This window comes from Haemorhous mexicanus, chromosome 23 (genome assembly GCF_027477595.1).
Source record: "Haemorhous mexicanus isolate bHaeMex1 chromosome 23, bHaeMex1.pri, whole genome shotgun sequence".
NCBI classification, from domain to species: Eukaryota; Metazoa; Chordata; class Aves; order Passeriformes; family Fringillidae; genus Haemorhous; species Haemorhous mexicanus.
This window is the reverse complement of record NC_082363.1, coordinates 3,140,772-3,164,526: the sequence shown is the minus strand read 5'-3', so window position 1 is coordinate 3,164,526 and position 23,755 is coordinate 3,140,772. Positions and strand designations below refer to the sequence as shown.

Sequence of the window (23,755 nt, the reverse complement as noted above, 5' to 3'; positions counted from 1 at the left end):
TCAAGTTTAAACAAGGGGACCCCAGCCAATCCCTTTGAATCAGGAATGCACCCACATCACTGGCCAGTTAGCTGGGCAGAGTTGACCTTTGTCCAATCCTCTCTCTAAGTGCAGGAAATTCAAAGCCCCCATAAAAGAGGGTGTGCTTCAACAAAGGTTGGCTGTTGCCACGGGAACTTTGCAATGTGTGTACATTGCATTCCTGTCTCCACCATCAGTGACAGGGATCAACTGGGGCAGGATTGCTGAAGAGACAGCAGACAAGGAAGAGATGTCTGGAGGAACCTGAGGATAATACATGTTGACCTCAGTCATGAAAATCAGCAAACCTGATAGGTAAAGCACTGAAACAGAGCCTGTTTGATCAGTGGCACAGTGTTACGTGGAGACAGACAACACAAACCCTCAGAGATCTGTGTGGCAGCAGCAATGGTTTATTATGGAAGCTTCCTTAAACAGGGGCTTTAAAACTCCCAGGGTTAGACAACTGATTGGTCTGGGTCTTAACACCACCCCAGCTCCCTGAGCAGTGCTATGTCTGCATTCCAGAAGGAACATGACTGGATGAGATCTCTGTAGCCACATTTCCCTTCACAGAGAAAAGCAAGGCACAATTCTTCCCAAGAATATTTCTGGGTTTCCCATTCTCTGAACCTCAGAGAAAGGAAACACAATTCTTATCATTTGCTGTGCCTGTGTTGTGCCAAAGTAGAATGCAATGTGGAGATTGTTTCCCCACAGTGATGGGGTTTTGTTTCCTTGGCTATCAGGGCCAGGTGTGTGTGTGTGTGTCAGGACTGTCACTGACAGTCACAAGATTCTGGGCAGTGGTATGCTTGGCAGATTCAGTTTAGATGTAATGTAATACAGTATAATAAAGTAATTAATTAGCCTTCTGATAAGATGAATCCTCCTCATCATTCCTCCCTGCCACAGGGGTTGCCTTGTTTTTGAGAGATCTCTGTTTGAGTTCACATCTAACCAATGATTGCTCACTCAGGGACTTGTTTTAATTCTTCTCCAGAACGAACCAGGCTAACTGAATTGGATTTCTGTTATGGCCAGATTTACCTTGTCCAGCTACAGACCAGCTGTACTGTGACAGCACAGAAGTATTTCCTTGGATAATGCACTACCTTACAGCAAGTAAGAGACAGCTCTGTAAGGAGCAGGTCTGGCAGCCCACGGTGCTGATGGAGAGGATAGATGGTGTTGGCAGGCTCCGGATCTATTTGGCCCTTTGGCAGACATTGAAACCCCAAATTCCAGAGGTGCAGGGTACCTGAGAGAAGATGTTGGCAGCATATGCTGCAGCTGTGGTCAGGGAGGTGAAGAAGGTGGCTTTCCCTGCTGTCTGGACCGTGTGGATCATGCGCAGCCGCAGGTCCTTGAGGTGGGTGGCTTGGCGGTAGGTGTTGATGAAAACAAAGACATCATCAACTCCTGGAAAAAGACAGCAGAGATATTGATACTCTGCTCACAGAGGGGACACCTGCTAAAAATCTGATTTCCCCCTTGACATTTGAACAGCAAATATTAAATTTATAGGTAACAGGAAAAGGGCCTGAAAATTCAATTTGCATTTGCCACCATCACCTTCTTCTCTCCTGCAGACAGAAGCAGGGCAAGGCAGCACAGGTAAAGCACAGGCTTGGAGTAAAGATGAGCTTACCAATCCCCACGATGACAAAGGCAGCCACACCATTGAGTATACCCAGATACTGGATCCCAAACACGACATGGTACAGGAACAGAGCCACCAGGCAGCTCAGCCCAATGCTGGCAATGCCAAAGAATGACAGAAACACTGCAGCAGAAAAGAAACACGGAAAAAATAGTATCTCTGGCCACCCCCAGCAGAACAAACTCCTCCCATCTGCCCTGTTGGGATAGTGGCTCCCATGAGTGTGTTGGTAGCAGAGAACAGTTCAGGGCTGCAAGAGTAATGCTTGCAGACTCCCTCCCATGAGGTTCATGCAAAAAATTACATCAAATTTATGCCAGTGTTACCAAGACAAGCATTTTCATCTTATTCCTGATCTCCTGTGAGTCTTTCCCTCACCCTGCCAATAAAGCTCTGCTCTGGAGAACCAGACTGGCTTGCCCTTCTGCATGCTGCTGTGCCACACAACCACACTGGTGCCAGGGCATCAGAGTCTCTCCTCAGCCTTGACACAGAGAGCCAGGGCACATCTGGATTTGTGTGAGAACAGGAGAGCTGTGACTCCAGCATACCTGAGCAGGAGGTGAGGACGTAGACCAAGACAGCTATGCAGCTGCTGCTGATGAAGGCCAGCAACATGTCATTGTTGAAAGTCCTCCTCACTTCATAGTCAAACAAATCTGTTCCTCCATACAGCACCTGGACTTTGCTAGGGTGGGGAGATATGAAAGAAGAGGAATAGCTGAGCACAAAAGGAGCAGAGCCAGGTGGTTTAAAGCACAGTATCTCCTCCAGAGCCAAAGGAGGTCACTGCTCTAATAACCTGGCAGTTCTCTGAGAAAACAGAGCAGTGAGAGCAGGTTGAACAAAGCTGCTGCTGGAGGTGAAATTTATTATCTAAAGGTATCAGCTGTAGTTTTTCACTTCAGAGACGCCTGTAGCTAGCTGGCAGTTAGGCACTCAGAATGAATCCAAACAAAGCAGAAACTCAGTTTACCTCCAGTGGAAAGGGTTCAGGCGATGGTGAAGAGAAAGAGAGCAGGTTCCGCCGGAGGGTTAAATCCAGAGTTTATTCCAGGGTGACAGAGCTCTGAATCTCGGTAACAGCTCCAACAGAATCCAGACCACATGGTTTCAGTGTCTTTTAAGCCCACAGGGAGAGGGGAGGGAGAGGATAGGTGAGCCACCAACCAGGTGGGAGGGGGAGGGTCTCAGGGGACAATGACACCTGGACAGGCCAATGACCCCAGGTCTGAGAAGCATCTGTTGAACTTCTGCCAATCACACGACGCCCTTGCTGGAATGTGGAACTTGACAGACAGCACTTAGAAAGAGGGCAAGGGGGCAGAGGGAAGGGAAGGAAGAAGTTGGCACAATATCCTATCCCTATATCCAGAGGGACAGGATATAGCTTCACACCACAACTGCAATTCATACAGGGAAGGAGAAAAATCAAGAGTAGGTCTAATATTTTTAAAATTCCTCCACTGCATGGTGGGTCTTAGGCACTAATAGACAGTTCCTGGAGCCTTCAAAGCCAATTCCATCTGGAATCCTAATCACTGCTTATTATATTAGCACTGTGGATGCAGGCAGAGGGAGGGATTAATCAGAAACTATATGATTTACCAGGTTCTGCCTCTGGAAGCAGGCTCAGAGCAAAAATAATCCAACATAATTTAACCAGGACTACAATAATGCTGCACCATAGGAGGCTATCAGGGATCTGAGCTTTGGAACTGAGCCTTGGCCTCAATTCCTTTTTGGCTTGTCAGAATCACAACCTGCTTTCCCAGCCCGTTGCTGAGAACGCTCTGTGGCTGCCTGCACTCCAACCTGTTTTTGAAGATCAGCCTCCCTTCATTCTGGGAAGTACTAAGAATCAGGGCAGTAGAAAGCTGGAGTCTAAGAAGGCACAGAGACTGGGACACACAGCCTTCAGTCAACTGCCTGAGTACTGGCATGCTCTTTTAGCCCTTTTAGCTCTATTTTATCATCTCTCTCTCTCACAAGCACTGAGCAAAGCTCTGTTCAAGCAAGACCTGGTAGTGAAAAAAGCTTGCACTTCCTGAAACTCATCCTGCCCTGAAACTCTCTTCCCCGCCTCTCTGTACAAAAAGCAGAATTGGATCCACAGGTTGAGCAGCCTTGAGAAAAGACTTTCATCCCCTGCATCAGACCAGTAGTGGCCCAATTCAGAGCAGGAAGCCAGTTCTGTTTGAGCTAGTGGAACTGGATTTGTAAGACAAAAGCAAAAAGATCCTATGCCAGACAAGGACTCAGTGGAACGAGAGGCAGTAGATTCAAACTTTGTCCCCTTTTCATTGTCTCTGTTGGTGTCTCTGGCATGCTGCTGCTTGTGGAACTGGCAGTAAAGGGGAGCATAGGAGCAGGCCTTGTACTCCCCACCATCATTCACAGCTCTGTGGCTGAGCCCAGTTTCAATGGAGATGCTTTTTCATCTGGAACATTATGCCATGGCCACTGTTCAAGTCTGACCAGTAGTCCAAGGCAGCATGTCAAGCCTTCTGTGCCTGGTGCCTTCCCAGGGAAGCCAAATGGAACATGGCTACCAGAGTAGAACAGGCACTTCTGCCCTGGTGTGAACTTTAAGGCAGAGCTGTCATTGTCATATTTTCTGAAAAATCCCCCTGCCCAGGATCTTGCTCCTGGGAAGCTGAGAAGCCTCAGAGAAAAAGGAAAACAATAATTATCTGATTTGCTTCTCCTGTGTTTTGCTGCTTTGGAATGTGGTTGGAGATTGTTTATCCAACAGGTGATTGTTTCTTTGGTTTCATATGAATTGTTTTGACTTATTGGCCAATCAGGGTCAAGCTGTGTCAGGGCTCTGGAAAGAGTCATGAGTTCTCATTATTATCTATTTAGCCTTCTGTAAGTATCCTTTCTGTATTCTTTAGTATAGTTTAGTATAGGAGTGTGCCTCTTGTTGAAGGAGTGACAAAACTATCTTTTGTCTCTTCAAAAAGAAAAAAAGCCCAAAAATTTCTCTTCTCAATTAAGTGAAAAAGCTACTTCATAAGTCTAAGGGACTTCAAACTTAAGGACAGCTGATTAAACCAAAGCCAAAAAGTCCTGCCTGGGCAATTTACTAAAAAAAGGAGTGAACAAAGAAACTAATCACTTTTGTAAGGTGTTTTACTAGGAACAAGAACCTCTAGCACCTGGCTTGGTTTTTCTCTGTTTGTTATTTTGCATTTTAATAAACCTTTTTGTTTCTAACACTGCAACAGAAGCCATCCTGCTGATTTTATGCCTCCAAGGATAGCTGAGCTATCTTGGGTGTGTTATAGACCTCTGAAACCTTATTAGACCTAGATTGAGGAGACTATAAGAGTTAGTATAGTATCCTTTAATATAATACAGTATCATAAAATAATAAATTAGTCTGCTAAGAACACAGAGTCAGATTCATCATTCCTTCCTTCGTCTGGGAACCCTGCAAACACAACAGCAGAGCTTTTGCCCGGAGAGGTCTGGTCCATCCTGTGCCCTTCCCTGCTCTCGTGCACTCCCACCTGCCCTGCCCACACACCCCCTCACCTCGTGGACTGCTTGGCCAGCATGGCCACGTAGGTGATGACGAAGTTCTGGAACTTGCGGCGCTGCTCCTCCCAGCGATCCTCCACCGAGTAGTAGTTGGGCAGTGGGGCCCCGAAGAGGATCTCGCTCCGCAGCAGGGAGCTCTTCATGTTCTCAGCAGACAAGCCCTCATCCACGTACCAGTAGAATTCGGGGTGGGTCATGGCCAGCTCCAGGGATCCTGCAGGAGAAAGCAGTGCCACTTTTGTAGGGTCCTGCTTGATTGTCTTGGCAAGGCACAGGATCTCGTCTGCTGCGGGGAAACTGGGAGTCATCCTGTCCTTCACCAGAGCAATGCTGACTGCTGCTGCCTTCCAGAGAGCAAGGAGGGCCAGGGAAACCTGGATTGCAAAGACTCACATCCCACTTCTGTTCTGTGACTGCCTGTGTTCCTTCCCCCATGCACTTCCTCATCAGGGACACATCTTCCACCTGACTGACCTGAGCTACAGCACCCCCAGGCAACAGCATCCTGATCAATCCCTGCTGGACGCCCTTCCTTCTCTTACACTGGGACAATATTTTTTCCATTACACTTGGAAGCACAAGACCTAAACAATGCCCATGGAAGAGGAGTACTGGCTCTGCTGTGACCTGGCACCTCTGCCATCTGATGGTGTGAGGGATGCAGAGATGGAGGCACTCAGCTAGTTCTGACTAAGAGACACTGCCTATCTATTCCCAAAATCCAGTTCCCTAGAGTTTGTACCAGTAAGACCAGAAACTTTGCTCCTTCCTGTTTTGGTAGCAGAACTGTTACTGGAGCAGATGGACTTAATCCTTTGCTTGCTCCCTGCGTGGCTCCTGGACAGCTACCCTCTGCAGCCTGGCTTGGGAGACAGATGGAGGGTACATCCCACAGCCACAGCACACCCACAGACTCCTCATGAGTCACCTCTTTGTCACCACCCAGAGCCTCTGTTCCATTAGAGGTGCACAGCACAAGGTACAGAGCTGGGAGGAGGAGGCAGGGCCTTTTTCCTCCTCTCCTTATAGGAACCTTTCAGTTGGTGACTCACAAGCTGCCAGAACAGCCCACGGACCTCTTTAATCTGCTCTGAAGTGCAGGGAAGCTCATCCCTATTTGTCTTTCCAAGCCCCTGGCATTGCTCTAGTGAACCACAGCCATCTACAGGGGACAAGGATCAGCAGAAGACTTCTGTACCATTCATGACACCCCCTCACTTGTCCCTCTCCCTTGCCTGTGGGGGTCTGTGTGACCTGTGACTGGAGTTGCAGGGTTGAAAAGGGGCCCTGGTGCAGAAAAGACAATTCCTCAAGGCACAGCCCAGCAGCATCTTCCTCTCCTTACAAGGCAGTCACTCCTCTTAGCTGCACACCACTGACTGCCTGAACCTGAGGAGAGGCATTCCTTGAGCATGCCAGCCCTTGCCCGTGGCCCTCAGCTCACCTTGGATGTCAGCAAGGTCTTGTCCCATGCCATCATAGTAAATCTTCCCTCCTCTCTCAGTGGGGAAGAAGTAGGTCATGAGGGAGCTGGGAGGGGAGCAGTAGGAGTAAGAACCCAGGGGCAGGTCCTTCAAGACCTCGTGGGGCTTCCAGCAGAATTCACGGAAGCGAGGGTGGTCCATGATCTTGCGCTCGACCTCATGGATGGTGACCAGGCGCTCCGTGGTGAAGATGTTGTTCTCAGAGTCCCCCCGAGCCAGAAAAATGAGCTCAATGCGCCAGTGAGCATGTGTCTGTGTGTTAGCACTGATGTAAGTGCTGGAGTAGTCCCAGCGTGGGGATCTCCTCCCGACTCGGGAGGTCTGGTTTGCTGGGCTGGGCTGGGGCTGGGGCTGCAGGGAGCTGGCCCTGCCCTCCGCGGGGCTGCGCCTGACGCGCGCGCTGACCCCGAGCTGGGAAGCGTTGAGGTGGAGCTGCTGGAGCTGCTCGAAGATGAGCCTCTGCAGGGTTTCCGAGGTAAAGTCAGCCAGGTCCCGGCGGTTCCTCCCCCAGGAGCCAAACTGGGATTTGAGGGCCAAGGCGAGGGCATCGAAGCGCTGCGAGGACTCGTGGTTGCGGATCTCGAAAGCGTTGTAGGAGATGTCAATATCCAGGGCAGGGTAGTGGAGGAACATGACAACAGCCAGCACAGCAGGGATGGCACAGCCCAGGAAAAGTATGAAGCCAGCACAGTACGGGTTGGTGAACACCCAGCCAACAATATTCCAGAAGCCAGACATGGGCAGTGTGACACACAGGGGCCTGACTCTGCACGGGCTTTTCCCACACAACAGAGCACCCTCTCGCCTCTTCCGGGAGCTGAAGGCCACCTCTTCATCTTCCTCCTCTAGCCAGGCATCCTGTAACAATGGGTCATCCTCTGTGTCCATATCCAGCACCTGCACACAGATAGAGCAGTCAGCAAGACCCAGCAGTGGTGTCACAGGCACAGCTGTGAATCCACAGACGCACAGCAGCAGAGCCAGGACACTCCAGTTCCCTCAGGAGGAAAGCATCACTCTCTTCCAAGCCCCACAGATCTGCTGCAGCCACTGAAACAACAGCCTTGTCATGGGGCATCCCACTCTGCCTGGCAGAGGAACCAGAGAGGGAGAAGTTCAAGTGACAGTCCCAGAGCCCAGTGCTGTGGCAGAGGAAGGCTCTGTATGGCTCCAGGAGCACCAGGCAAGGAGACTGCAGGGATTCACAGTATGTTGCTCACCCTGCAGCAGCATGAACACTTAACTAGCTAACCTGGTTCTCACATCCAGGAATGGTTCATGCTACCAGATACAAAATGCAAAGGAGCACTATCCTCCTCTCCTTAGGACTGACAATAGACTTCCCCCAGCTATTTATAGCTTTGCTCCTCACCAGCCCCCCCAAACACAGCACCTTGTCAGCCCCAGCTCACAGTGCTCACCTTTGCCAGGCATCCAGTGAGTTTTCAGAGGGGTTGACATGTTGCAAGCATGGTGTGCAGGTGTGGCTGTGTGCTTCTGGCTCAGTGTGCACACACACGCACGCTTCGTGGGGAAGATGAATACTGCTATAAATAGCTGGGGAAATCTATTGATAATGCTCCTATGGCTGGGGTGTGACCCCCATCCATCACTCAGCTGCCAGGGACTGTTACCCTTCAGCCTCTAAGGGACAGCCAAGCTGGAACTCCACATTAGTGTAGATTGATGCTGCAGGAGCTCAGGTGTAAACTTCACCCATCCCACTTGGGCAGGTTGGTGTGTACCTGCAGTTACCTCCCCTCTACCCCTGACTTTTCTCCCACTGGCCTGGGGAATGGAGTTACTGTGAGATCTGAAAAAGGATATGTATTCTCTCTTTAGAAAGAGAGGTAAAGAGCCATAATAATTTCCCATTTTATTGAGTTACTGAGGAGAAGGAGGGAAAAGATTCTTATCCTGAGACAGAAGAGCCTGCATGTGACAAGAAAGGGAAATGAGAGAGAGCAACTTAATAATAAGGCAGCAGAAAAGGGATTACACCATCTTCTTTCTTAACCAAGAGCTAAATCCTCAGCTCAAGGATGGGATCAGTTCTAAGACATCTCCCTCTGACTTGTCCATCAATTGTCATGGTCTGGACTGCAAATCCCAATTTGTAACACATGGGCACCTATAATGTCTGGTGACCAGCATGTGTTACACTCTAGCTGCAGACTGGCACAAATTCTGGCACTGGTGTGAACTCCAGCACAGAAATTTCTGGAGAAGCCCCTGTATGCACTCACATGAGAACTGAGTCAGGGAAGGATCAAGACTTGGTTTGGGACAGTGGCATGGGCAGGGTGGGTGGCACCTGGACTGTCCCCAGCAGTGCCAGCCTCCCTCTGCATGCAGGGTACCCCTGCATCCACAGCTCTGAACCCCCTTCAGGAGAGCTGATTCAGCTCCAGAGCCACACATGGCACACTCAGCATTGCCCTTGGGACTCATCTGGCTTTGCCACCTCCCTCAGATCCTGCCTGGGTCAGGATGACAGCCTATCCAACCCAAAACATGGCAGATTGAATTGGTGGGGGAGATAAACCCTCAAATCATCCAGAAAGGGATTGAAATGCATTTTTTTTATGCTTGAATTTTACTTGAGGGCTGGCCTGTTTTCCCTCCATCACTTCTCATGCTATCCAGAGACTCTCAGCACTGAATCATGGCCCAATTACTTTTTCAGCTCCAGGATACACACAGAGAACTTAATCCTGCAGCCTTCATTAAAGCTCTGCCTCACTTCTGAGCAAGCTTAGCCTGCACCAGGTTGAAAGAGGCAGAGGATTAGAGAACTCCTTGGAGCCCTGGGTCTGTTTCTTTAGAGAAGAGGCATTGATTCAACTGGTTTGGGTAGGCATATAGACTTGTTGGGCTTCCCTCTGCTATTTCCAAAGCAAACAGGATTCCTGCAAGCGAGATCCAGCTCAAACCCCAACAGCCCCACAGGGATTGTCATTCACTTGCACCTCAACCAGGAAAAACACCCATGCAGATCCCACATGACAGTTCTTTTTCAGTGACATCTAGAAGAAAGTCACTGGCAAGTTGGAGAGAAGCAGTGACAGATGAGGAAGCTAATTACACCCGACCTGACTAATTAATGCTGACTTTCACATTAAAAAATCCTCACTAGTGTTCCATTTCAATTACCCAGTTGTTCCTTCCTACAGGAAAAAGGAAGCCTTGTGCAACACCAAGGTAGAAAGGAAAAAGGAAAGGAAGCTCAAGACTAGAAGGGAGGGTAAGACAATTTCTGTAATATAGGAGATTCTCATTGACAAAATAATAATCAAACTTCACACTGGTTTCTCCCATGTGCAGAGCATTCACAGCGGGGCTAGCAGTTTTGTGCTCCTGAAATCTTCTGGAGTTTCTACCAAAGGCAGCTTTAGGCCCCTTTGATAGCTACATGAAGTTCCTCTAAGGGGGAGAGAAATAGCCTTCATGCTTCCCAATTATCCTAAGAGCATCTGGGTCCTGGCAAAAGCCACATCTCTGTGGCACAGAGCTGCACACAGAACAACTGAAGGGCATCATTAATGTACCACACTAAAGCAGAGCTCCACAGGGACACCAGGACACAGCACCACAGTCCTCCTCTACACTTGAATCACTGAGACCAATCCAGAAGTCTAGTTCTAAAATGCCACCAAGAAGGGCTTTCTCAAATCCCTGTTCTGTGGCATTCACAGTCTCTGAAAAATCCCTTCACCCAGGGTTTTTCTCCTGGGAAGCTGAGAGGCCTCAGAGAAAAGGAAAACAATTCTGATCTCATTTGCTTCTCCTGTGTTGTGCTCATGTGGAATGTGTTTGGAGGTTGTTCACCCACAGGTGATTGTTCCATTGCATTCTGCTGGGAGTAGTTTGGAGTCTTTGGCCAACCAGGGCCAAGCTGTGTCAGGGCTCTGGAAAGAGTCAGGAGTTTTCATTATTATCTTTTTATCCTTCTGTAAGTATCCTTTCTGTATTGTTTAGTATAGTATAGTATAGTATAGTGTTCTTTAATATAATATAGTATTATAAAGTAATAAATTTGCCTTCTGAGAACGTGGAGTCACATGCATCATTCCTGCCTTTGTCTGGGGCAATGCAAATACAATACCATTCTCCCTTATCAACACAGCTATCACCAAGAGCATGGAGTCCCTTTCCCAGTGCAGAGTACCATTCATGAATTGTTAAACAAAACAATAGGGAGAATTAGATATGATTTTTGTCCAGTTGGAGGTCTGACTTTTGTAAGTCTTGCACTCCTGGAAAAGTCAAGCAGGCCATGGACACCTCACCCTGAATCTCCTATAATACTTGTCAAAACATTAATCAGCCACAGACCAGAAGCTGTGCCTGAGGGTACAACACAGAGAGAAGCTGTTTCCGTGGGATACGAGCCCAGAGATGCACATGCTGCTCCAAAGCACTGGTTTGATCTGCTGGCTGAGCTGGCTCCACCATTATTAGTTAAGCAGGTTCACTTTCCCAGTTGCAAACACAGCACAACAACAAGGCTTTAATCTATTTTCTTTCTGTGTGCTTTGCTTTTCCCTTTCCACTTGCTTTAAATCCTTTAGTAAGATGCAGAAAAACACTGCCAGACCCCAGGCACTTTGCAGATCAGAATGATATCAGAATGCTCCAGCAGCACAGAGCTGTTGGAATTACAGTGTAATTATATAAATATGTGTTTGCTGGGAAGAAAGTTCAACAAAATTATTTAAAATAAATAAATAAATAAATAAATAAATAAATAGATAGATATAGATATATAGATATATATAGATATATATAAGCTCTACAGTCTACAATTCCATTTGCCCACAAAATGCAAGACAATAGGCAGGGCTGTATGTAGCAAAGAGGATTATCTGATCTCAAGCTTTTATGAAATGAAGCACAGGCACATGCACCCTCATCTCTTACTGAGGTGTTCCCTTCCACTGCTGACTGTTCCACCCCTCTTCCACCTTACAGGAACTTTTATGCCCTTGCTAAGATAAGAGCAGCTGGAAACAGAAGAATCAATGATCTTAAGTGATTAGGTTCAATGATCTTTTCCAACCTAAATGATTCTACCACCTCTCAACCAGCTTCCAGACTGGACAAAGGCTGCTTAGAGCACTCTCAGCCTACAATGTTGAGGATCTTCTGCATGCACCCACTTGCTATTCCAGGCTCTGACAAACACTGATTAGATCTACTCATAATTGCATGCCAAAAACAGTGTGGAAAGATTAGCTGCAAAGTCAAGCACTCACCAGTCAGGAAATGCCAGATTCAGGCCCAATACAGCATCCTTAATTTGTCCCTTTTGTAAATGCTCTGCAGTGTAGTTTTGCTTCCAGGCTCAGTGCCCAAGGCAAGGACTCTGGCTTCCACCAGAGCATGCAATGGATGATGCTCCCCAAACCCAGCAGTTATTCACTGCCCTGCTCTCTCATCATTCAGCGTGTGGTCTCATGGCTCATTTCCTGCCTGCCGCTCACGCCTGCCTCACAGGCAGAATTATTAATTTCCTCGTGAGCTTTTTAACTCTGCCTGTCACGACAGAGTCTGAGGGCTGAAGAAACAGGGCTGAACCAAATCTTCTCCAGCATCTCGGGGAGGGAGGGGGTGGTGTAGTCTGCATCTGACAGATGCTGGAGCCCAGGAGATGAAGGGAGAAGCAGACATTTATTTTGGGTGCCTACTTTGACACATAAGATACCAAATCTTTTTGAGGGCAAAAATGGGGGCTGTGTGCAACAGACCCGTGTTCTGCAAGTATAATTTGAGCTGTATCATCAAACATAACCATCACTGTGCAAGGTAACCTTTGTGCTGCTGAGGGATATCCAACCTCCACAATGAGAGCCAAATTCACACCATACACATGGTGAAAAATGCGTATTTTATGATTGCATGTGTTATGTTAGAAGTTAAGTAGTTGAGAAGTTAAGTAGTGTGTTAAATATAGTTTTAGGTTATAACAAAATGTTAAAATAGAAACTATGCTATGTAAGATATTTTTTAAAGAAAGGACTCCCAGCAAGCTAGCAGCCACAGGACACCTAAATCTTTCAGAGAAAGAAAATTTATTGCTCCCTTATCAGGAGAAACTAACTTCTTCCTACCTTGATCAGCCATGAACACACCATCAGGATTCAGAGGAAGAAGCTGACACTGCCCAGACAGAATCCAGTGTTTGAATGGAATTTATGCATCCTGTATGAGGTGTATGAATATTCAACAGGCTGTTGCTTTTAAGGGTTAATCCTCTGCTAAAGTGGGTCCTTTTTCGGGCTTATTTTGCCCAGAAAGAGGTACCCGGACTGTCCCTAACTCTTTGTTTCTATTGTCTCATATTGTCCTAATCTAAATTGTTCAAAATTATTATTACTCTAATTGTATTGCTATTTTTATAATCATTATTAAACATTAAAATTTTAAAAACAAGTGATTGGCATTTTTCACACATATTACCAAAAAGAATCCAGTAAATTGCCCCAAAACACATGCTTTAAAGTACTGCAACTGTCACTTTTCAAGAACAAAGGTCACCAAGATTTGCTAACATCAAACCATGCATATTTAGTGCCCTGGCTTCCTGGGATTGCTGCAGAGGCATGCCTGCATGAGCACTTTGCTAACATGCTTGTCGCTGCCAAAGAAAATTAATTTCCTGATAAAACAATTTGCTCCTGGTTATTGTAACTAATGATTGTAGGTGTCAGAAGCAGCGTCTTGGTTATGATCTCACAAAACATGCCTCGCAGCCCTGTGCCCTGTTTACTGCTTAAGTTACTTGTGCTGGTGATAAGCTCTGCTGTCACTCAGGTATGTGGCACTTCCAGGTTTCTGCTAACAGGTACCAAGCAAGCTGAGGCTCTGATATGCTTCAGAAAGGACTTGCCCAACCACTACAAAAATTGCTTAGATTTTGTCTGGAGCCCAGCAAGTTGCTGCTGCTAAGGAAAGGGATCACTTCTGGCTCAGCTCAGTGCCCTTGGGTGCCTTGACAGATTTCAAAAGCACCCTGGATCCCACCTGCTGGGGTCCAAGGGAACAAACTTGTCAAAGGGATGTGGATTCCCACACTCCAGCATCTAGCCCTAAGCACAACGAGGTTAAAAGAAAATGTTACAAATGCTCCACCTGAAGAGTGCACTTAGCCAGCTCTGCTCATTGTGCTCTGACCTTCCAGAAAGAGAAGGAACAGGCACAAAGTCTCACTTGCACCTGTGGCATCATGCAGGTCACAGTGTTTCACTCCAGGTGCTACCCATTTTGATCTAATGTATGTAAAGGTCTTATTTTTCACTGCTACAATTTACTGCCATCAGAAAATGCCAGATTTGAAACAGGGAGGCTGTATGGCTGCAATCTGTAGTGAGGACACAGCTCATTTTTATTTTATTTTAATTTTATTTTATTTTAGCCACATTCACATTTTCAGCAGGGCTTTCCACACACCATCATGAGAGGAATGGAGGATCTGTAGCACATTCCCAGATGAGGGAGCAGCAGGAATATTGAAATACTTGTGCACCATTCCAGCTGCATGCACTGAGCTGGTGTCACCTGTGGCACAGACACAGTCTCCTGTTTCTCAGAATGTGAGGGTGGGTTCTGGGGGGAATTTATCCTGACAATCACTACAGCTGAGTGAGAATAACTGCAGCAAACCATGTGTCAGAGTGGCCCATGGAAAACTAACTGCTGGATCAGGAGGGACTCACAGAGCAGCTTGCAGCTGGCTGGCTTTCAGCAGGCTGAAAAGTGGGATCTGAGCAGGTATGTCCTTCTTACCTCCCACACTTCCTCTCTCTCTCCCAAACAGATGCAGCTACCTGCTCTCTTCCCATGAAAACCCAGAGCTTGTGGAATTACTATTTCACTGCTATTTCACCTCCCAAGAATCAGTGAGAAATCTGGAGCAGATGAGCAAGATCCAGAGGATGAAGAGCCTCTAGTGCCACATGGCTCACTGGTCCAGAGCAGGACCTGGGCAAGCACAAGGTTTTTCAGAGCAGAAGGAAAACTTCTTGAGGGGAAGATGAGAAGACAAGACAAGCTGCCACAGTGCCTGAGCAGCAGGTTGGCAGATCCCCTGCCAGTACAACGAGTTAAAGCTTACTGCCAGCTGCACCAGCCATGCAGAAACTCACATTAAATATCACAACAGCTCAATAAACACAGCCCTGCAGACCATTAGCAGAGGAAGGGGCAGGTATTCAGAATAAGCAAACAGGTTTTAATGACACATCCATCTCAGATGTGAAAAACGTCAATCACTTGTTTTTAAATTTTTAAAAGTTTAATAGTTATATAAAAAGTAATGTAATTAGAGAAATAATAATTTGGACAATTGGGATTAGGACAGTACAAGACAATAAAAACGAGTTATGGACAGTCTGGGTACCTCTTTCTGGGCAGAATAAGCCCAAAAAAGGACCCACATTACCAGAGGATTAACCCTTAACAGCAACAGCCTGTTGCATGTTCATACACCTCATCCATGGTGCATCAATTCCATTCACACACAGGATTCTGTCTGGGCAGTGTCAGCTTCTGCCTCTGAATCCTGACGGCATCTCCAGGGCTGAGTGAGGCAGGAAGAAGTTCGTTTCTTCTGATAAGGGAGCAATAAATTCTCTTTCTCTGAAAGATTTCAGTGTCCTGTGGCTGCTATCTCAGTGCGAGCCATTTCTTTAAAAAAAGTATCCTACATAGCATAGTTTCTATTTTAACCTTATGTTATAACCCAAAACTATATTTAACACACTACTTAAGAAAATTAATACAGCATAACTTTCTAACACAACACATATAATATTCATTTTAATATTTGCAAAAAGCCAATCATAAAATAGGCATTTTTCACATCAGAGAAAGTCCAGGATGCTTCCCAATACAAACAAGGGACCCCACGAGCTGGTTCCTGTTAGTCACTGTGCAAGAGAAGGAAATGTTGCTTGCAACAGCTCCCAGAAGCTGCCAGTGGAGCCACGTCTCTAGGATACAGATTTAGGCCACCAGAACTGAGCTGAGACAGCAGGAATGTCCCTCCTCTCTGCTCTCTTCTCCCTCCCAGCACAGACCTGGCAGTCTGTGATCTGGAGCAGCTCAGAAAGAGGCAAACATCACCATTGTCCTCATTCCCCTTCTACTACCAAAGATGCAGAGATTTACAGCCTCAGGAGCTGCTGTGAGTGGCAAGCAGCCAACCCAAAGGGACAAGAACTGTCACCTGGAAGGACCAAGGCATTTCAGCCAATTGTTCCCTGTTTCTTACTGCATCCCACACTCTCAGACAGATGTTCACAGGCTGAGATGCTTCTTGTGCTATCTCTAAGGACTAAGTCCTGCAGTTAAAACACTAAAATGAAAGAAATATTTGTGGCTCCACTGTTAGCTTTCCCAGCTTTCCTGAGGCAAAGCACATCACCTGCTCTGAATTGCTCTCATATTTTGGAGTTTGAGACTTCTATCCTTTCACAACATGCCTTGTTCTAAAGACTCCTGGGATTCCCCTTCACAAGGAAACACAGACTGTTTTTGAAAAGACATTTGTAAATTGATTTTCAAAGGGACACACTCCACAGCCCTCTGTGGATATGGAACTGTGTCTGGCCCTCTGAAAACCAGGCTGTTGTCTGGGTACAAGAGGAAAGTAACTGAAGGCAGTTCCTGAATCAGCCAAAGAAATGGAGATGCAAACAGTACCAGGATCTGCAACATAACCAAATAAAAGAGCATGTAGGCAGGTTGGTGTATATGCAGGAACTAATTTAGCTGCATAGAAGCCAAGATTTGGATCCAGAAGGAATTCCCTCCTTCACAACACATCAGAATTAAAAGGTACTGCAAGAGGTCTGTAAAGGAAACGTCATAAAAAACTTATTTGTCTTCTACTTACAGTAGAGATCTCTGTTACTGGAATCTAAACAGGGCCAGATGCTTTCCTGTGCCACTTACACACAAACCCATGCTATGAACTCTGCAGTTACTGTGAAGAAATGTGCACCAAGGACGTGGTTCCAGCCAGCAGATTTACAGGAATGAAGCTTTGCTTCTCTGGCATAAGCACTGCCACAGGGGACGAAACATTTACCTGCTGATATATCTTGTTTCCAGCTGTCACAGACTGGTGTTTTAGAGCTCTCTGTCATGCTGCAGCTTTTCTGCCAGGCTCTGTGCACAAGCACATTGATACCAGAGACAAGCATGCAATGGACCAAAGACCAGCCCAGACCACAGCTCAGCTGCCCATCTGTCACTGTCATATTTTCTGGAAAAATCCTTTTGCCAGGATCTCTTCTCCTGGGAAGCTGAGAAGCCTCAGAGAAAAATGAAAACAGTAATTATCTGATTGCTTCTCCTGTGTTTTGCTGCTTTGGAATGTGGTTTGGAGATTGTTTATCCAATGTGTGAATTGTTTTTATGTAATGACCAATCCCAGTCCAGTTGTGTCAGGACTCTGGAGAGAGTCACAAGTTTTTCATTATTATCTTGTTAAGCCTTCTGTAAGTCTCCTTTCTCTATTCTTTAGCATAGTTTAGTATAGCATTCTTTTATATAATATAATATCACAAAATAATAAATTAGCCTTCTAAGAACATGGAGTCAGATTCATCATTTCCTTCCTGCCACAGGGGACCCCAAAAATACCACACCCATCCCTGAGCCCTGTGTGAAGGGGCAGAGCTGAGAAGCAAGGGTTAGGATGGGGAGAAAAAGAAGGGATGGCCTTGGAAATAAAATTCAGTTTGGATGTGGAAAGAAATGGCTTGCAGCATATACATCAGACTGTGAGACACTCCCTGGGAAACACATCCAGAGACTGGACGCTCCAGATGTCCAGTCCAGGCTGGATGGCAGGTCCAAGGCACTGACAGGTGCCCTGTGCCTCCTGAAGAAGCCCAGCCTGTCATGCCCAGAGGTTGGAAATTGCAGGTGCAGAGAGAGCATCCTCTGGTTCCCACCAGCAGAACTGCTCTGCCATTCCCACATCAGGTCTTCCGGGGGCAGCTGCAGTCCCTGGGGGTTCAATTCACCCCTGGAAGGTTGATCACACTCGGCTACTGGCAGCTCAGGACTCCTGAGCTGTGAAAGGCAGAGTGTCCAGTCGTGGGGGGATCCCTATCACACCCAATTGCCTTGTTCTTGCAGGAGGAGGGCACCATTTCTAGCTCTAAACAACCAAAACTAAACCTTTGAAGCTTTTTAGTCCAACCTTTTTGTGTCTGTATTTTCCTCTGTTAATGGTGTAATAGTGCAGTTATTAATCTTTTCTGGTTTTCAGTGCTATAAAAGCATGACTCAATAGCCGTGCTCAGACCTCAGAAAGCTTCCCTTAGGTGCTGCAGAGGACGGTCAATGACAGTATAGCAGACGGGAGTCATAAATAACATTCAGCTGGGTGCTAATGCAGGCAGTTGTTGTAGCCCACGCCTGAAGCACACTGCTAGCAATGGGAAAATTTACAAATTCACACGTAGTTAAGCTTTGCTGAAACATATCCCGGATGGGGGTCAATGGAAAGTCTTTTGCTGACTTCACTTAGAGCTGGATTAAGCACTTACACTGTCTCCTCCATACTCCTGAATTATTCATTACGGGCCAGACACTGCAATCCATACTCACACTGCACTTAATCTGTCCTTTAAATTGATTTGCATTAGTCTGAGTCACAGGCACCACAGCATTTCTCTTTAACAGCCTCACTGAAGGCAACAGAGCTACTCACAAAATGAGGTGCTGCTCTGAAAGAGGAGAGAGGCAGGACCCAGCCCTTAGCAAAGGCAAGGAGAGAACTGAGAGAAAATTCACCCTGGTAAAGGTACAACAAGATGAATGAACTCGGGTAAATCTGTGTTCAATCAATCATTTAAAGAGATAGCCTGTCCTGCGGTATCACGGGTGTGAAAAACGTTTTTGTGATTTGTGTCAATGGGCAAGGGAATCAGCAAATGCTTGTATCTGCTGTGTCAAAAGTGGTTCCCAGTTCCCTGGGATAACTGCAAAGAAAGGGTTTAAAGTTTCTGACTGAATGGCCAAATAAAGCATTGAAATAGAAGTGTAGTAGAATAAAGACAGAGGGTAGCAAGACTGATGCTTAGAATAAAATAGTAGAAGCATAGTAGAGTAAAGAGATGAGGTAGCAAGATGACTGATGCTTAGAATAAAATAGAGGAAGTAGTGGTAAAGCTAAAGGGATATTGCAACAAATGCTTATGTATAATAAAAAGCTTGATGCACTTGACAAGAATCATGTAGCAGATACCAGTGTAAGGCCTCCCTCCAGACGACCACCTGGAAAGATTAGGAAATTGCTGATCCCAGCTTATTGATATTTGCTGATTTTGGACTAACACAAGCACACTGGAAAATGCTTTGTAGGCTTAAAGCCAGTATATATACTCTGGTGAACCTGTAGAGGTGTGTGCCATGAGAGGAGCGGTGACTCCCCGGCCACCCAGTGCCGCTTGCTTGCTTGCTTTATAAAAGATACAGAAATAAAATTCGGTTTGGCTACTGAAATTTTATATTAGCAGGGGGAGATTGAGTTCTAGAAACTAATATTTCATTGCTCAACTTCATCACGAGGTCTGAAAACACATTCACAGAGCCGAAGAAAGTTTTCACACATGCCTCGGTGAGGACTGCTTACCCCTCTAAAGAGAGAGAAACAGCGAGGTGTGTGCAAAGGAAGAAGGCAAAGGACATTGTTCAAAATAGGTTAGAAACTGTTGTAAAATAGTTGATAACTGTTAAGCTTGTACTGTTAGCTTGGTTGTTATATTGTAAAAGGGGTTAAAAGGGCAGTGATCAGAAATGCGGTACTCAAGGTACCTTAACACAGCTCAGTGAAGTGCACCACGAGCCAGCCTGGACAGAGCTGTCATGGCCAATCAAGGCCTAAAACCTTCTTGCAAATGAAGGATCCAACCAGAAACCAATCCAAGGGACCCAGAGCAGGATCAGAAGGGGCACCTGAGCCAGGGAAGCTGTGCCGTTCCCCTGGGCCAGCGGGGCCAGCGCTGCTGAGCAGCCCCAGCGCCGGCGCTGCAGCATCCTCGGCGGGAGCGCTCCTGCCCGGCCCGGGCCCTGCTCTGGGCCTTTCTCTTATGGTAATAAATGCTGAAATCACTGCAGTACCGAGAGCCTGGTCCCGTTTTTATCAGACATCTTCTTCTCTTCTGACTGGCACAAACGCAATAAAAAGCGCACAGCACGGTGCACTGCCAGAGAGGTAAGGAGCACTCCCTCAGTGGAAGCTCCTTCCTCCCAGTAACCAGGCCCTCAGGCCACACCACTTGCTCTGACCCTGAAATCCCCTCCAGCTGCTCAAATCGCAGATAAACTCACACCACGGGAGACCCGACTGCCTGTAAGTTTCACCACTAAACCCAAATTTGTAGTCTGATACCTCTAAACAAACAACAGATTAAAAAAATAAGCCAACCAGGTAAGCAAAAGGAGAAATATTTTGCACTACACTGAGAAATATAATGGGAATTGATTTTTTAGAATGAATGAATTTGTTCAGTTCTCATTTGTGTTAGTGCTTGATAAGATTAGGGGATTAAACCAATTGTATGCTAAGCACTTTGTGCTGAAGAGAGTTTCTGCCAGGATTTCCTGCACGTGTGCATGCACAGAAACCACAGCAGCATCACCCAGAGACCCTGTGACTCACAGGGGGACCTGTTCAAACTTCAGAAATAAAAATCACAGCTTATCCAGATTTTCCATATGCACCCGGGTATGAACTTCTATCCCACTCCAGTTTCACTCAAGCTTATTTATTAAGTACTCATCCCCAACAGGCAAGTCTTTGTATAAGCTGCACTTATCTTGGAGCACTGGCATCACAAGAGGATTACAGATGTGCTGTGGCTTTTTTGGGTGCTAAATGTTAACATCTTGTGCATACCCTCTCCCTGTGCCCAACTGACATGCACCCATCCTGTCGCTCTCTGTGATTTGATGACAATACACACACATCACAGCCACCCCATAAACTCCTGCAAAATACAGCTTGTCAACAACACTTCACTGGCAGTTCAGAAATTACAGGTACAGAAGGGGTCAGAGTTTTCCTGGAACTTAACTGCTTCTTCTGTTGGTGTGACAAAGGCATTTGTGATGTTTAATTCATTAATGCTGAAAAAAATACAAGATCTTGGGAGGCACAGCCAAGGACACACTAGATATTGAAAGAATTTTTAGCACCTAGCAAGCACATTTCCCTCAAACATCTAAAACCTAACAGCAATTTCAACAGTGTGAAATCCCTCATTTATGTGCCCCCAAATTACAAAGAGCCAGTCAGATATTGCCACCCTGACTCCCTGTTAGTGCCCTATTCTACAACAGGGGTGTTTGTCAATATAGCTAAAAACACTACACTACAGCCAGTGAGGGAAATCTGGACAGAGTGTCAGTGACTTCAGCTTGTGTTTAGGGTGGTGGTTTGGGGTTTTTTCCTGCCCCTGAGGATGAATTTGCCCTGTACATTGCAGAAACTGAATTACAGTGGTCCCCACTGTGGGCAGCTGGAGATTGGATGATGCTGATGCTTCTTCCCAGTCCAGTTCTCACATATTACACTGTTCCACACTGCTCTGGGCCACTCCCTTAGCTTTCCCCTGGTGCCTCTAGGTGAAAGGGACACAAATGCTGATGGGTAGCTTCCCCTTAAATAATTTTTCTATTAGACAAGCATTCTCTCTCTGTAGAGGAATATCTTCCCCATGGGAATACTGCAGGTATTCACAGGGGCAGCAGGAAGAAAGGAAGAATGGATCTTTTATCACATTAAGCATTTCCATTCCATCTTTGTTGTCTTTTTCAGCAGCTCAGTTCTGTTTTATTCCAGGCTTAAGAAATCAAGCTATAAGGCTCCAAGGGGTAAAAAGACTAGCTTGATGAGTCTAACCTCTGAAGATGCATCCAGGGTGATAAAAGAAGTGAAACATCTTCCTTCAATACAGTTGTTGTGTTGCTAGGTTTCCATCTAGATACACAGTCTAAAAGAGCAATTAAAGGAAGCTGGTGCTGTGGGTTCTATCTTTATCAACACTTCACAAGGTTACTGGTGAGAAAGAAGGAAAAATATTGTCCCCAAGCAAAGTTGTTCTGATGAGAACAGACAGCTAGTTTCAAAAGCTTACACAAATTTTCATGGGGAAATTGTTCTTAAAAGCCTGAGTTTCTAAGGTAGCAAATTTTATGTGTATCAGGATGTGGCTTTGTGAGCAAAAGGTCTGTGTGTTTATTTGTCATTTGAATTGCTCTTCTAAAGCACAAGTCCTCACCCCACTCAACTAGTCTGTCTTGCCTCAGATGACGAGGACATGCATCAGCCTTGTTTTAAAGGAACTTATTTGTTTATTACATTAAACACTAGCAGGCTCTGCACAGCTGTCAAAGTACTATTCTAATCATTGCATAAGTGAAGGTTGTTAACCAGCATGCTGCTATGCCTGTGCACAAAACAAAGGTGCCAGAGACACAGGATGCACCAACAAGGCAGCTGCAAGGTCCCACACGTGCCTGAGGGACCGGCCACTTCCAGCTGTGTCTGGCCTGGAATTTTTCAGTTATACTCAGCTCCCAGTCTCTCAAGGGCTCTTAAATTCTTGGGCAGTAGCAACCACCCCTGCTGGTTTGGCTTGGTCATCACCAAGCACCAAGGAAGAAACAGAAGAGATTCTTTCCTCCAGGACAGTGGCTGTTTTACTGGCACATCTTGGGAGACCACTCTGAATGGCAAGAGCCATAAGGACCAAGCTAAGTTGGGACTGTTGCTAAGCAATGAAATGTCCTTATTAAGTGGTGCAGTGTTTTTAGACAGGAAAAGTCCATTTCTACACAAGCTGGTATAAAACAGGAAGGTTCTCTTTAAGCTGTGACATGTACTAGCTACATGATACTCTTTATATCTTTTGGACGCACAGCAGATGTGGATCCTGCCTGGCTGGACCTGCTAACAGCCCTGAGTACGGCCAATACCCCACTGACTCTGCTCCCCCTCAGGGAGGCCGGCCAAGCCTCCGTGAAGCCAGGGACAAAAAGCTCCTCAGTTCTGGCACCCAACTTTTCCCCCAGGAGAGCAGCCCTGCTGCAGGCGCAGCTCAATCAGCTTGTTACAGAGGCAGCCTCCCGGGAAACGATCTCCCCGTGAATATTCATGAACTATCCAGCGCTTCCAAGGGAGAGTTGGCTAAACACACAGCTGAAGGGTTCAGCTGCTGGATTCCCAGGGGGAAGAAAAAAGGGAAAGGGGAAGGGGAGAGAGGGGGAGTAAAAAAAAAATTAAAAAAAAAAAAAAATCCACAGACACACACACACACACAAAAAAAAAAAAAAAAAAAAAGGCATGATTGCAAGCGGTTTTCTCTAAGCATTGCGGGACCGGGGAGCCCCACCGATACCCCAGTCCACCCCCCGGGCAGAACCGAACGCTCAGGGCCGCCGGCGGACAGAGCATCACGACAGACGGGCTGTGCTCAGACTCCCGAGACCTCGCAGAGCCCCGGGGCCGCGGAACCGCGGAACGCATCGCTCACCTCGGCCCCGCCGGGCGGCAGCAGCAGCGGGCTCGCAGCGATGCCGGGCAGCGCCGGCTCCCGCTCCACCGGCGATCGCTGCAGCGGCGGTGCCGGTCCCGCAGCCCCGAGCCGGCCCCGCCGCCGCCTTTTGACGCCGCTCCGCCGAGCGCCGCCGCCGTGGGCGGAAGGGCGGGCGGGCGGAAGGGCGGCCGGCAGCGCCCGCCGCTGTGCCGCGGAGCCGAGCCGTGCCGAGCCGAGCCGAGCCGAGCCGAGCCGAGCCGTGCGGTGCGGAGCGGAGCTGCGGGGCTGCCGCCGCCCCGCCGGGCTGCGGGCGGCGCTGTGGCCGCACTACAAACCGCGGATATAAACCCTATAAACCATATAAACCATATAAACCATATAAACCGAATAATCCGTATAAACCGTATAAACCGTATAAACCATATAAACCGTGAGAGCTTGCCCCGTGCGCGGTCCCCGCCCCGCCGGACAGGCAGCCCCGGTGC

At 47.1% G+C, this 23,755-nt stretch overlaps 1 protein-coding gene across 1 annotated transcript in view; it reads right to left on the bottom strand.

Annotated features, from left to right (window-relative positions):
- Positions 1-23,384, bottom strand: part of DISP3 (dispatched RND transporter family member 3) — a 45,238-nt gene extending 21,854 nt beyond the window's left edge. Inside the window, exons 1-6 of the mRNA XM_059866676.1 lie at positions 23,268-23,384; positions 6,675-7,611; positions 5,225-5,444; positions 2,236-2,372; positions 1,673-1,807; positions 1,283-1,443 (exon numbers count right to left, since the gene is read on the bottom strand). Of these exons, the coding sequence (XP_059722659.1) occupies positions 1,283-1,443; positions 1,673-1,807; positions 2,236-2,372; positions 5,225-5,444; positions 6,675-7,602 (1,581 nt within the window). The 5' untranslated portion in view covers positions 7,603-7,611; positions 23,268-23,384. The remainder of the gene's footprint in view (positions 1-1,282; positions 1,444-1,672; positions 1,808-2,235; positions 2,373-5,224; positions 5,445-6,674; positions 7,612-23,267) is intronic.
- Positions 23,385-23,755: the final 371 nt, after the last annotated feature.